The sequence below is a fragment of the Diadema antillarum genome, unplaced genomic scaffold, assembly GCF_040938485.1.
Source record: "Diadema antillarum isolate AM-2024a unplaced genomic scaffold, OU_Dant_1.0 seq00001099_RagTag, whole genome shotgun sequence".
NCBI classification, from domain to species: Eukaryota; Metazoa; Echinodermata; class Echinoidea; order Diadematoida; family Diadematidae; genus Diadema; species Diadema antillarum.
The window spans coordinates 254685-268806 of NW_027271916.1; the positions used below are offsets into that span (position 1 = coordinate 254685).

The 14122-nt window shown below is 43.2% G+C and overlaps 1 protein-coding gene across 1 annotated transcript in view; it reads right to left on the minus strand.

The window, feature by feature from the left end:
* Positions 1-239: 239 nt before the first annotated feature.
* LOC139743635 (uncharacterized) overlaps positions 240-14122 on the minus strand; it is a 28279-nt gene continuing 14396 nt past the window's right edge. The window contains exons 6-12 of the mRNA XM_071654102.1: positions 13795-13891; positions 5272-13450; positions 4667-4836; positions 3466-3640; positions 2596-2818; positions 831-919; positions 240-270 (exon numbers count right to left, since the gene is read on the minus strand). Coding sequence (XP_071510203.1) covers positions 240-270; positions 831-919; positions 2596-2818; positions 3466-3640; positions 4667-4836; positions 5272-13450; positions 13795-13891 — 8964 coding nt within the window. The remainder of the gene's footprint in view (positions 271-830; positions 920-2595; positions 2819-3465; positions 3641-4666; positions 4837-5271; positions 13451-13794; positions 13892-14122) is intronic.

Below are 14122 nucleotides of genomic sequence, written 5' to 3' on the forward strand. Positions count from 1 at the left end.
GCATATATATCGTGTGGTTTCCAACTCATTTTCCTCCCCTTCATAAGTTTGCCGCCATCGAAAGCAAATATTATAACAAAAGAATTAAACAAGAAGACTTCACGTCATAATGAGACTCTTTCTAAGATATCGGTAATTTGCCTCTCTTTCCGCTACTTCTCACTCGCTCTCTCACTCTCTCTCTCTATCCTCCCCTGTCTATCTTCTCCGGGTAGGTCCGACTATGTGATTCACGAGACTCAATCCGGGGGAATTTCTGTCTTCCTCTGCCTGTATGGGATGAGAATCATAAATTCATTTCAGTGAGCTTTAGCTACACGCAGAGCTAGATGATTCGAAATCATATGAGTATGAATCACAAGTTTTTCTCTTCTTCAATGATCTTTTCTCTCTATTTCACTTTGGAATGTCAACATTTAGCTTAAAAAACGTTGTCTGGAATAATGTTTCCTCGTCTTAACTTCTTCCACTCTCTGTCTGTCTGTCAATCTGTGTTAACGTGTAATAAAATACGTATTGAATCTCACAAACCATACCTTTTACAATTCGATATATCCGGTCTGTATATTATGCGCACTGTGTTGAAAAGAAGCAACTCACAAACTGAAGACAGTTACATCTTAAAAACTGTTAAGAATATGAATATTATATTTGGGCCCGAATCAGGCTGTTAGGACTCCATGCACAAAATACTCATGAGCTGGTGGAGGTGTGAAGTTTGCACTGTATGTCATAAACAGCTGCTGTTGAATGTGTTTTGAGTGAAAAGTGATTGGAAAGTTCCTTCACTTCTGATTCTAATAGTCACTGGTTACGAATATTGTTCGCACCTTCTGTAGATGAACAGACCCCCTGCGATGACACCAACAATCAGGAGGATGAGGATAAAGAAGACGTACCAGTGTCTCTGTCCCCAGGGCTGGTTTAGAAAGCATTAAAAAGCATCATCACTCGTAGCAACTCAGGTGACCAACAATTACGAAAATATCTGTGATCTTATAATGGTAGTTATGGTGGTAATTTAATAAGATAATATAACATCATCATTATAACCGTCAAGTATGTTATGTCACTATCATCAATGGCTAGTATTCATAGTCGCCGGGAGAGAGAAGACACGATAACATCATGTATCTCGTAGAAGTTGAATATTCAACACAAGGCGTAAAAGTATAAATGCATGCAGTGTGGGAAATGTCTCTAATACTAGTAACCATAGAAACGGAGGAAGTCCAGTAGGAAAGATGAGGGTGTTCCCTAATGGGAGAGGTCCTTTGATTCCGTAAGTGAGCTGGATGGCCCAAGTTTTCCTTTATTGAATCCAGATCCAAGATCATGTCGACCCGTTCTCAGCTCGTTTTCTATAGAGTCAATATGTTTTTGAGTACCTAGGGATTTGCCGCTAGGAAGTTTTGCTATGTGTCGTCATGGAAACCATGATAGAGATGGTGAAAGATGTCGACAGTGGTTCGGATTTTCAGTTTCCCTTTTTCCTCTCTCTCTCTTTATTCCTTTCAACTATGGTCGGGTATAGTGCATTTCCCCCATGAGCCTTTTCAATCCAATACTAGGGTAACGAAAGTGACAACCGGGATCACAGTTCTTGTTAATATCCACAAAGGGTATATCAAGACGTTCTTGTGACTCCGGTCAGTTACTCGTGACAGCCCGTCCCAAAAGAGAAGAAGAAAAAACAAGATATTCCATAAAGCTGCCAACGATGTCCTTGAAAAGTATTAATTGCCACCGGATGGTGCAATGCACTCATGAAAAATACAGTCCAAAATCCTTCTATGCCGTGGTGATGCGTCCTAACTTGTATCAGAAATATTTGCCTCTTGTGAAATTGGTTGAATAATTATAGCATATTCAGAAAGTACAATTTCATCTCAGCAAACGTCATGCTGTCATCATCATAACAACACTTGAAATCTGAAATAATAAAGCATTTTTGAATGAAAAAAAATACATAAATCTGTCAAGTCAGACCATATTCTCATCCTCTTTGGAATGACAAAGTGTCGCCTCTTAAAAAAAGAAGAAAATATTATGATTATGATTTTGCCACAATGTGAAATTTGATCTTAATGGCAGAGAATGAAGATCAGAAAAATTACGGTATGATTTTGATATTTTCCCCTGAATGTGGATTTCACACTCTATCAACTCTAAAACTGCCACAGTATGATGGCATTAATGATAAAAAGTATGTTTCTGTTTGTGAGATTGTCCACTGAAATGATAAATAAAATTTAACAGAATTATTGGCAACTATAACTTCGTACTAAAGATAAAGGATTACAAGGTGTTTAATAGACATTATTACGGCACGTCTGCGTTGACTTTTGTTATTGTTTTTTAGCATGAAAGGTTAAAGGTTGCCCTGTGACCAAAGAATCTTGACATATACAGAGTACTACTTCCTTTATTTTTTTTTAAAGAGAAGAGCAAATCATAAAAGGATAAAGATATCACGACAGGAAGAATAGTCAGTGGTAAATTCATAACGCGTTTTCAAAGATCCTATTCTTTTTTTCACACCTGTTGATATGTCATAAATACGGATAAACTCTATGAACGTGTTCAGTTAATCACCTTTTTCCTCTTAATGTCGCTGTCGTTATTGATGTTGTTGTTGATAACCTCTTTGACGTCATCAATGATCAGTCTTCTCTTCTCGTCCACAAACAGACGGTAAGGGTACAGAAGTTTGTTGATGTGCGCGGGAGGAAGCGAAGTCAGCATGACAGCCAGCGAGTGTCGATCGGCGGGTTGGTCATCCACCATAGCGAAGATTGTAACGTTGGTGAAGTCCATCCTGTTGAATGTATAATTGTTGATGGATTTCTTTAAGATGTGGAGAGTGATTTTGTATGAAATGCCTACCACGGATTAGTTTGTACAAGCTTCTGTCTGCATTCTTTGAATCTTCTCTCTCGTTCCTATACTTCCGGCAGCTGTCAAATTAACGATCGCTCGATCTAACGGCTGAAGCAATCACTGAATTATCACACGCACACACACACACACACACACACACACACACAAGCAAGCACGCACTTATGTGCATACTTGCATGTATTCCACACATGCGAGACCTCGTGGACCAAGACATGTGTAACAACATCAATTTTTGAATCCCAGAAACTGAAAGATGTTTTGCACGTACAAACAGACGCTAAACTCATTATCAATAATACGTTTTAGAAAATATGAAACAAACTTCATGACATTGAGTGTCTAGTAAACAAGGTTTTACGTCGGACTCATTGTCGATATTACATTATTCTGACACACTCTGCATCAAGATTGTTGTGCGACAACTTTACGGAGGGCATGAAGCAGTCATTGACGTAATCTTTTTCTGTCAAAGCATAAAATGTTTGGTGGTTAAAGATAATAACTTCACTAGTATACCATTGTCATTCCAGATGAACCCTTCGAAGGCGCCACCGGATTACTTACCCAGACACGGCGCCGTTCCCTATCGCACTGTCAACGATAGTGATGTTGACGTTCGTGTGGTTGTGATTGTCACTGACCAAAGCCTCCTTCAGGACGTGTGTTATCTTGTATTCGAGGCCGTTAAGCCGAGTATGTTTCTTCTCGAGTAACACGCTGGTTGTAATGTTCGGCACATCTAAGAAAGACATGCACACAGGGAAAGATCTAAATGCTTCTCCCGTAACATGTAAACCACGAAAAATTTATTATCGGAAGTAAATCTCAAGCAGAAACAAGCAACCCAGTGGAGCAATTTTTGAGAAATCAAACACATATCAAAGGTAATTACTCGACACATTTCTGCAAACAAACAAGCCAAGGCACCCTCTTTCCCAACTCAAAGAAAGACTTATCAAAACTGTTAAAATAAACTTTCTTCAATACAAAGAAAACCAATCCATTCATTATATTCCTATAAGCTCGGTAGAAAACTGCATCACATTCACATGACTCTTACTGACCGTATTTAAGGAGCTCATGAAAATCTTAAATTCAAACTGCCAGAACTTGAAGACTGAAGTGAGCTTTAGAAGCAAGTTTAGAAATACATGTATCAGTAAATTATAATTGAACTACATGATGACTGTAACCCGCCAAGTGACGTAAAGCATACGAATAGGTTATATCATAATAAAAAATTTTCTGAATAGTAGACCACTGTCAAACGGCACGATGGAATACTGTTTGCCAAAAGGCATACTCTTCGTGCAATTGTAACACAAGTGAAAGATCATGTGAATAGATAATTCACTTCAAGCTTTAATTCTGATTGTTTACGCAAGCGAAGTTACTGTCCGTATCTACCTCTCTACCATTTTCGTAAGTGTCAGACAAGAACGATGGAGAGTTAATAAGTGTTTGCGTAGACTGTCTAATACATATGATTAATTGGAACAGTTTAAATGCAAAAAACACCACCAGATATATCCATGTTTATCAATTTGAGATATTTGGGATTAAAGGTGCTGAAAAACTAAGAAAATAACTTGATACAAAAAATGTGATAATCTGAGTAGTATCTTCTTGTTATGTATGTTACAAATGCGGTATCCTTGAAAAGACTTTATTTCTCTCTCTTCAATGATGACCACACTTCTTCTGTTTTCGCATTCAAATTCTTCATTTCTAATATCTATATGGCCAGATCGAGCACCGGACTTACATGTGTCACATTCTGTTCCAATGAATCCAACGTCGCAAACGCAGGCATACACAGGTTGTTCTGTAGACATGCTGAGCTCACATTCTCCGTTAAAGCATTTTATTGACCCACAAATCTCTGGGTCGTAGACGTCACACAATGCTCCCTTTGAAGTTGGTGGACAAATACACCTAATTGTAAATGATAATAAAAAAACATGAACAGACAAAGGTGATGTTGAGGTGTGAGATTTCTACAACTTTGTCTCCTTCTACAAATGAAATTTTTAAGATCGCAACTGCTGATCTATAATTTTAACAAACCTTTCGGGAAAAAGGGATCACGGGACTCAAACCTGTTATCTACCGCTTTCAGGGCAGCAACACTACCACCAGCTAGCTATCCCGCGGTTTCTATTTTCCAACCTCAACCTTCACCCCTCTGCTTAATAATCTCTTGCTTTCAAAGACTATGTTGTTGATGCATGATGCATTCCAAATCTTACTTTTTGGATCACCGAGCTAAATTTATTCTTATGCCATGAATTGCCTTATCTTAATAAATGCAGTGAAATTGAGGACAACTGTAGCATCAATCTTATATTAAACACAAGTGAACCAGCTCACCTAAAGTCTGTCTCAGTTGTAAAACACGTTGAATTCCCATGACATGGATGAAGCTGACAGTGGTCCAGTATTGTCTCACATTTGACGCCACTAAAACCTTCCCTGCATTTGCAAACAAATCCTGCCAGCAAATCTTCACACTCTCCATCGTGGACACATGGATTACTGTCACACTCATTCGTTTCAATTTCACATAGCCATCCTTCGAAGCCAGCGGGACAGTAGCAGAAGAAACTGTTCACCCCGTTCAGACAAGTGCCATCATTCTTGCATGGCTGACTGTCACACTCATTGATCTCGACTTCACAGTGCTTTCCTTCGTAGCCAAGAACACACTGACACTCATAACTGTCAACAGCGTCTATGCACGTGGCGCGATTCTTACAAGGCATACTCGCGCAATCATCGATGTTGATTTCGCAGTTGACCCCCTCAAAGCCAATAGTACAGTAACAGGTATACTCCTCAAAGCCATCTACGCATATCGCTCCATTCTGACAAGGGTCACTTCTGCACTCATCCGTTATGATTTCACAGTGGTCACCCTCATATCCAGGCGGACATTCGCAGTAGTAGCTGTTAATGGCATCTTGACACGTACCGTCGTTCATGCACGGCTCACTCGAACACTCGTCGCGGTTGATCTCGCAGTTCTTTCCAAAGAAGCCTTTTATGCAGTGACACCGGTAGCCATTGAGTCTGTCAAGGCAGATGCCGTTTTGACAGGGACTACTGCTGCATTCATCTATCTCATCCCGACAACGTGGACCTCCATACCCAGCTTTACAATGGCAGGTATACCCATTTAAACCATCTACACATCTACTGCCATGTAAGCAAGGGTTGCTTTGACATTCATCAACGTCGAGTTCACACAATACCCCTTCAAATCCTGGCCAACATCGGCAGAAGTAACCGTTGACATCATCAATGCACCTGCCGTTATTCATGCACGGATTGCTCACGCACTCGTCGATATTAACTTGGCAATGATCACCTTCAAATCCACTTGGACAGCTACATGAATACCCAGCGATGTAATCAGTGCAGGTACCTCCATGTTGACAAGGCACGCTTGAGCACTCGTCAATATTTTGCTCACAAGACGCGCCATCGTATCCAGTCGTGCATTCGCATTCGTACGCATTGATCCTGTCATAGCATGTACCATCATGAAGACATGGTTGACTTACACATTCGTCGATGTCAATTTCGCACATTACTCCTTCATAGCCTGACGTACAATTACAGGCAAACCGGTTGACTTCATCAATACACCGTCCACCATTTCGACAAGGCGCGCTATCACACTCATCACGTTCATATTCGCAGTGTACGCCGTGATATCCCGGAAGACATTCACATCCATATCCGTTTACTTTATCATAACAAGTTGAAGCAAATTCACAGGGGTTGCTGGCACATTCATCGATGTTTACCTCACAAAGTGTACCGGCAAATCCTGGTGCACATCGGCAATCATACGAGTTGATCCTGTCAATGCACCTGCCTCCATTCCTACAAGGAGAGCTTTCGCACTCGTCCGTATTAACTTGACAATGGAACCCCACGAATCCCGGTATGCATGTGCAACTATATCCATTTACCTTGTCGAAACAAGTCGCGCCGTTCATGCATGGATCACTTGCACACTCGTCAATATTGGTTTCACAATTACTTCCCATATACCCATCAAGACAGACACACAGGTATTCATTTACCAGATCTACACACTCGGCTCCGTTCTGACATGGAGAGCTAGCGCATTCATTCACATCATTGTCACAGTGTTCCCCGTCATAGCCGGGGAGGCAAGCACATATGTAACCGTTGATGGAGTCCCGGCACGTTCCCTCATTGCTACAGGGATCACTTTCGCATTCATCGATATTTGTCTCACAAAATGTTCCCGTAAAACCTTGCTGGCAGTTGCAAGTGAACTTATTCACAAGGTCCACACAAGACGCCCTGTTGAGACAAGGGGAACTGGCACATTCGTTGATGTTGATCTCACAGTGCGTGCCATCAAAACCGGGCTTACATCGACATCGATATCCATTCATCTTGTCTCTGCATACGGCTCCGTTTTGGCATGGCTGACTGGCACATTCATCTATATCAATCTCACAGTGGACACCTTCTGTCCCCGACACACAGTGGCAATTGTACCCGTTGATAATATCCTCACATTCTGCGTCATGTTGGCAAGGAGAACTGGAGCATTCGTCAACATCTGTTTCGCAGTGCAAGCCGACAAAGCCGGATGCACATGTGCACGTATATCCATCTATTCTATCCACACAAGAACCGCCGTTTTGGCAGGGGAGACTGTCACATTCGTTGATATTTGTTTCACAGTAAACACCAGCAAAACCTCTTTGACACTGACAAAGATAGCTATCTACTTTATCGATGCACAGAGCATCATTTTGACACGGACCACTTTGGCACTCGTCTATGTCCACCTCACACAGGGTTCCCCTGTATCCTGGGAGACAGCTACATCGGAATCGATTCACTTTATCGATACATGTGGCGTTGTTGTAACAGGGATTGCTCTCACACTCGTTGATGTTAACTTCACATTGATCCCCTTCATAACCTCTTGCACATTGACACTCATATCTGTTGACATAATCAACGCATGTAGCTCTGTTCTTGCACGGGTCGCTGCCACATTCGTTTACATCAATTTCGCAATATTCCCCGGCGTATCCAGGCCTACAGACACATGCGAATCTGTTCACAAGGTCAGTGCATTCAGCACCATTCCTGCACGGGTCACTGGAACACTCGTCAATGTTTACTTCACAATGTTCTCCTTCAAACCCGCCACGACACAAGCACTTGTAACGATTTACTTTGTCCACACATGTCGCATTATTCATACATGGGTCACTGCTACATTCGTTGATATTATTTCCACAGTTCACTCCGTTGTAGCCAGCTCTGCAAGTACAGCTGTACTCGTTAACCATGTCGTGGCATGTCGCTCCATTCAAACAAGGATCGCTGTCACATTCGTCGATGTCAGTCTCACAAAGGGTGCCTTTATAACCTGGTTCACAGTCGCATGAAAATCCGTTTATTATGTCCATGCAGACAGCGCCATTAAGACATGGACTGCTTTCGCACTCATTTATTTCGGTTTCACATTGTATACCAGAATAGCCTGGAGAACAACGGCAGGAGTAGCTGTTTACGGCATCGATGCAATTTCCATTATTCAAGCACGGATTGCTTCTGCACTCATTTATGTTCGATTCGCAGAGCGTCCCTTCAAAGCCCAACAAACAACTACATATGTATCCATTAATTTGATCTATGCAAGTTGCATTGTTGTGGCAAGGCCGGCTGAGGCATTCATCGATGTCGACTGAGCAAAGAATACCACTGAACCCATCCAAGCATCGACAGCTAAATCTGTTGACGTGATCCCGACACATAGCACCATTTTTACATGGCGACGACAAGCACTCATCTATATCATTTTCACACAACGCACCGTCATACCCTGGCTGACAGTGGCAGATGTAATCGTTCACTCCATCCTCACATTCTGCGTTATTTAAACAAGGATTACTGGCACATTCGTCAAAATCAACCTGGCATTCTTTTCCGCGATATCCATCGACACAGACGCACTTGTAGCGATTTATTTTATCAATACAAGTTCCATTATTTCGACAGGGAGTACTAGCGCATTCGTCAATATCAACTTCGCAGTGTAAGCCGGTAAAACCACCAGGACAGGTACAGTGGTACCCGTTGATATCATCCACGCAGCTCCCTCCATTTTCACAGGGAGAACTCACGCATTCATCGGTGTCTACCTCGCAATGAATTCCTTCGTACCCAGGGACGCACAAGCACTCGTATGCAGCGACCATATCGTCACATGTAGCTGAATGGAGGCATGGTGAACTTGCGCATTCATCAATGTTGTTCTCGCAGTAAATTCCATCATAGCCATCACGGCAGCGGCAGGTGTAACCATTGACCTTGTCTTTGCACTTTGCACCATTCATGCAGGGGTCACTTGCACATTCGTCTATGTTAACCTCACAATGGACCCCTTGATATCCTTCCAAACAAGAACATACATAGCCGTTGACGTTGTCGATACAAGCTGCACCATTGACACAAGGGGCGCTTTCGCACTCATTGATATCAACCTCACAGTGAGTACCTCCATACCCCTGATTACACACACATGCGTATCCATTCACGTAGTCAGTACAGTTTGCTCCATTCAAGCAAGGCGCACTGTTGCATTCGTCAATATCCACTTCACAATACGTTCCTTGAAATCCATCCAAACACGAGCAAACGTAGCCATTTATTTCGTCTAAACAAGTTGCTCCATTCAGACAGGGGTCGCTGGAACATTCGTTGACGTCCACTTCACAGTGGTTTCCCTCGAAGCCAGGCAGACATTTGCACTTAAAGCTATTCACACGATCAATGCACCTCGCACCATTTCGGCATGGATCACTGGCACACTCATCTACGTTTGTTTCACAGTGTGTACCTCGGTAACCAGGAAGACATGTGCATGTATACCCATTGACCTCGTCAATGCAGGAGGCTTCATTTTGGCAGGGTGACGAAGTGCATTCGTTGATATCAATCTCGCAGTGAATGCCGTCGAAGCCAGGTAAACATTGGCAATCGTAGCCGTCTATCATATCGTTACAAGTAGCATTGTTCTTGCAAGGGTCGCTTTGACATTCGTCAATATCGTTGTTACAATGCCTTCCACTAAATCCAGGAGGGCACACGCAATCATAGCCGGCGACCCTATCAAGGCAAGTGCCGTTGTTGTAACAAGGTGAGCTTGCGCATTCGTTGATGTCATCTTCACAGTGTGTGCCATCGAAGCCGTCGACGCATTCACAAACATATCCATTGATCTGATCCACACATACTGCACCATTCTGGCACGGCATGTTTGCACATTCATTAATATTGATCTCACAGTGGTATCCTCTGAATCCATCCAAACATCGACATTTATACTTGTTTACTCGATCCAAACATGAGGCTCCATTTTCACAAGGGTCACTTGAACATTCATCTATGTCTGTCTCACAGTGCAGTCCCTCGTAACCTGGGAGGCAAGTGCAAATGTATTCATTCACACGATCCACGCACGAGGCACCATTTTGACAAGGTGACGACTTACATTCATCAATGTCAGTTTCACAATGCACCCCAGTAAATCCAGAGAGGCATTTGCAGTCGTATCTATCTATTCCATCGGCACAAGTGGCATTGTTCATACAGGGATTGCTGCCACACTCTTCAATATTTCTTTCGCAGTGGACACCATCGAATCCCGCTTGGCAGTTGCACATGTATTTGTCAACGCGATCAACACATGTTGCATTGTTGTGACAAGGAGAACTTTCGCATTCATCGACATTTGTTTCACAGTGCACCCCAATGAATCCCGGGATACATCTGCACTTATACCTGTTGACTCTATCCACGCAGGTGGCGTCGTTCATGCAAGGGTTGCTTTGGCACTCGTCTACTTCAATCTCGCAGTGAATGCCAACATACCCAGGTATACACCGACACTCATAGCCATTGATGACATCGTGGCAAGTCGCCCCATTCCGGCACGGATTGCTCTCACATTCATCTGTATCCGTTTGACACCATGTTCCTTCGAATCCCGGAAGACACTGGCAAGTATAGCTGTTTATGTTGTCGACACAGGTAGCATTATTACGACACGGTGAACTGGAACATTCGTCAACATTGTTCTCACAGAAGATTCCGTTAAAGCCCGCTGCACATATGCACTGATGTCTAGCTATTTGATCAACGCAAGATGCACCATTCTGACACGGGTTACTTGTACACTCATTAATATCGATCTGACAATGTAGCCCACCATATCCCGGCTGACACCTGCATCTGTACCCATTGACTCGGTCTACACATCTCCCATTGTTCTTGCAAGGGGAACTACTGCACTCGTCAATGTCGTTTCCGCAATGGTCTCCATCATAGCCTGGAGTGCATAAGCATGCGTAGCCGTTCACATTGTCAACACACGTAGCTCCATTCTCACAGGGGTCCGAAAGACATTCATCAATATTGGTCTCACAGTGAGTGCCTTTGAAGCCCGCCACACATTCACATGTATACTCGTTGATGTCATCGTAACATGTTGCATTATTCAAACATGGCGCACTGGCACATTCGTCGATATCAATCTCACAAAGAATACCTGCATAACCGTCCTGACATTCGCAAGTAAATCGATTAATGTGGTCATGACAGACAGAACTGTGTTGGCATGGGAAGCTTTCGCATTCATCGACGTTTGTTTCGCAGTGAATGCCGACATATCCAGGAACACACTCACAGTGGTACCGATTGATTTGATCAACACAAGTGGCCCCGTTTAAACAAGGGTCACTAGCACATTCATCTATCTCGCTTTCGCAATGCGTTCCTATGTATCCTGGCTTACATTTGCAGTGATAACCATTGATAAGGTCTTTACACCGGGCACCGTTTTGGCAAGGATCACTGGAACATTCGTTAACATTCACTTGACAGTGTACTCCATCAAATCCGGCAGCACAATGGCATATGTATCCATTAATTGCATCCTCACACGTTGCGCTGTTCTGGCAAGGAGAGCTGACACATTCGTCAATGTCTGTTTCACAATGTGTATCAGTGTACCCTGGTACACAATGACATTGATAAGCGTTGATAAGGTCCTCGCAAGACGCGCCGTTTTCACATGGATTGCTTTCACACTCGTCGATATTTATCCCACACTGAATGCCGGAGTAACCCGGAGCACAGATACACTCATACCCGTTAATATGATCCACGCACGTTCCACCGTGTTGACACACAACACTGGCACATTCATCTACATCAATTTGGCAATGGCTACCGTCGTAACCAGGGACACAATCGCAGATGTATCCATTGATCTCATCCCTGCATGTTCCACCATTGTCGCAGGGGTTAGATGAACATTCATCAATGTTATTTTGACAATGGACACCGTCATAACCTGGTGCACATTTGCAACTGTAGCCATTGACAGCGTCTTCGCAGGTTGCGCCGTTTTGACATGGAGCACTAGCACATTCATTGATGTCAATATTGCACTCAACTCCAGTGTAACCGGGTACACATTCACATTCGTAGCCGTTTATTCCATCGACACAGGATCCACCGTTCCTGCATGGCAAGCTTTTGCATTCGTCAATGTTGGTTTCACAGTGGATTCCGTCGAATCCGTCAGCACACTCACAGGTGTAGCCATTGATTCTGTCCAGGCAACTTGCTGCATTCACACATGGGTCACTGAAACACTCATCTATATCAGTGCCACAATTTGACCCTTCGTATCCAGGGAGACACACGCAATCATATCCATTGACAATGTCGACACAAGGTGCTTCATTCTGGCACGGGTCGCTCTGGCATTCATCGATTTCAGTCTGACATTCATCGCCCTCGTAACCAGGCTCACAGTAACACCGATAACCATTGACAAGATCACTACACGTGCCTCCATGAACACAGGGATTACTCGCGCATTCGTCAATATCTCTTTCACAGTGAATGCCGTCATATCCGGCAGCGCAGGTACAAGTGTAGCCATTAACTCTGTCTTCACAAGTACCTCTGTTAGCGCACGGGTGGCTGGCGCACTCATCAATGTCGATATGGCAGAGTTTCCCCCTATATCCAGCAGCGCAGACACATTCAAAGTGATTGACTTTATCCAAGCAGGTTGACCCATGTTGGCATGGCTCACTGAAACATTCGTTCACATCCACTTCGCAATGTTCCCCAATGTATCCCCTGACGCACCTGCACTTATATCGGTCAATCTTATCTATGCAGGTAGCACCATTGTGGCAAGGACCACTGCTGCACTCGTCTATGTCGATCTCACAGTGAGTTCCTGTAAAGCCAGGTACGCACAAGCAGACGTATCCGTCGATGCCATCCGAACAAATCGCATTGTTTTGGCAGGGGTAGCTTGCGCATTCGTTAATGTTGAACTCACAATGTGTCCCCGTGAAACCAGGAGGACACATGCATGTATACGCAGCAAACCCATCAACGCACGTGGCACCGTTCTGGCAGTCATTCCTCCTGCAGTCGTCTGGGTTGGTTTCACAAAACCTCCCTGTGTCAACCGGTAAAGAAAATTGACATTAAAAAGCATTATCCATTAAATATATATATACACGAGACCACATTTTAAAGCTATCAATATTTACACTCCAAGTACACATTTACACTGTAGTCTTTGTCGACTTTCGCGAAAGCTAGATGAAGAAAAAACAATTGTAAAACATACTCAAAGTCTTAAAGCTCCTTTCTAAGGGAAGCTAAAGTGAAGTGTAAAGCTTTAAGGATAATTTGCAGACAGCACGAGTGTAGTCATTTTATTCATTATTATTCATTCTCATATCCTTAGCCGCCAACGAACCTTCGGAAAATCGAATAGCTGTAGCACCCATGACCTACCTGTGGTACCCTCCTTACAAATACACCAGAATCCGTTGACGATGTCATGGCATGTACCGTTGTGTTGACAGGGCACGGACTCGCATTCGTTGATTTCCTGCATTGTTAAAACAAAACCAAACGCAATACACACTGAAACTAGGCAATTAGGTAAAGTGTGTATCCCTTCCCCAACAGGATAGACGACCACAGATGAAAAAAGTGTGCATAGGGGTGCGATGGGGAATTTTTCAAAGAAAGGATGTTTAATACTTAAAAACTGTCCGGAAGACAATCAAAGAAAAGAAGATGAAAAGATCGTCGGATAGCTTGTTAAAGATCCGGAAGC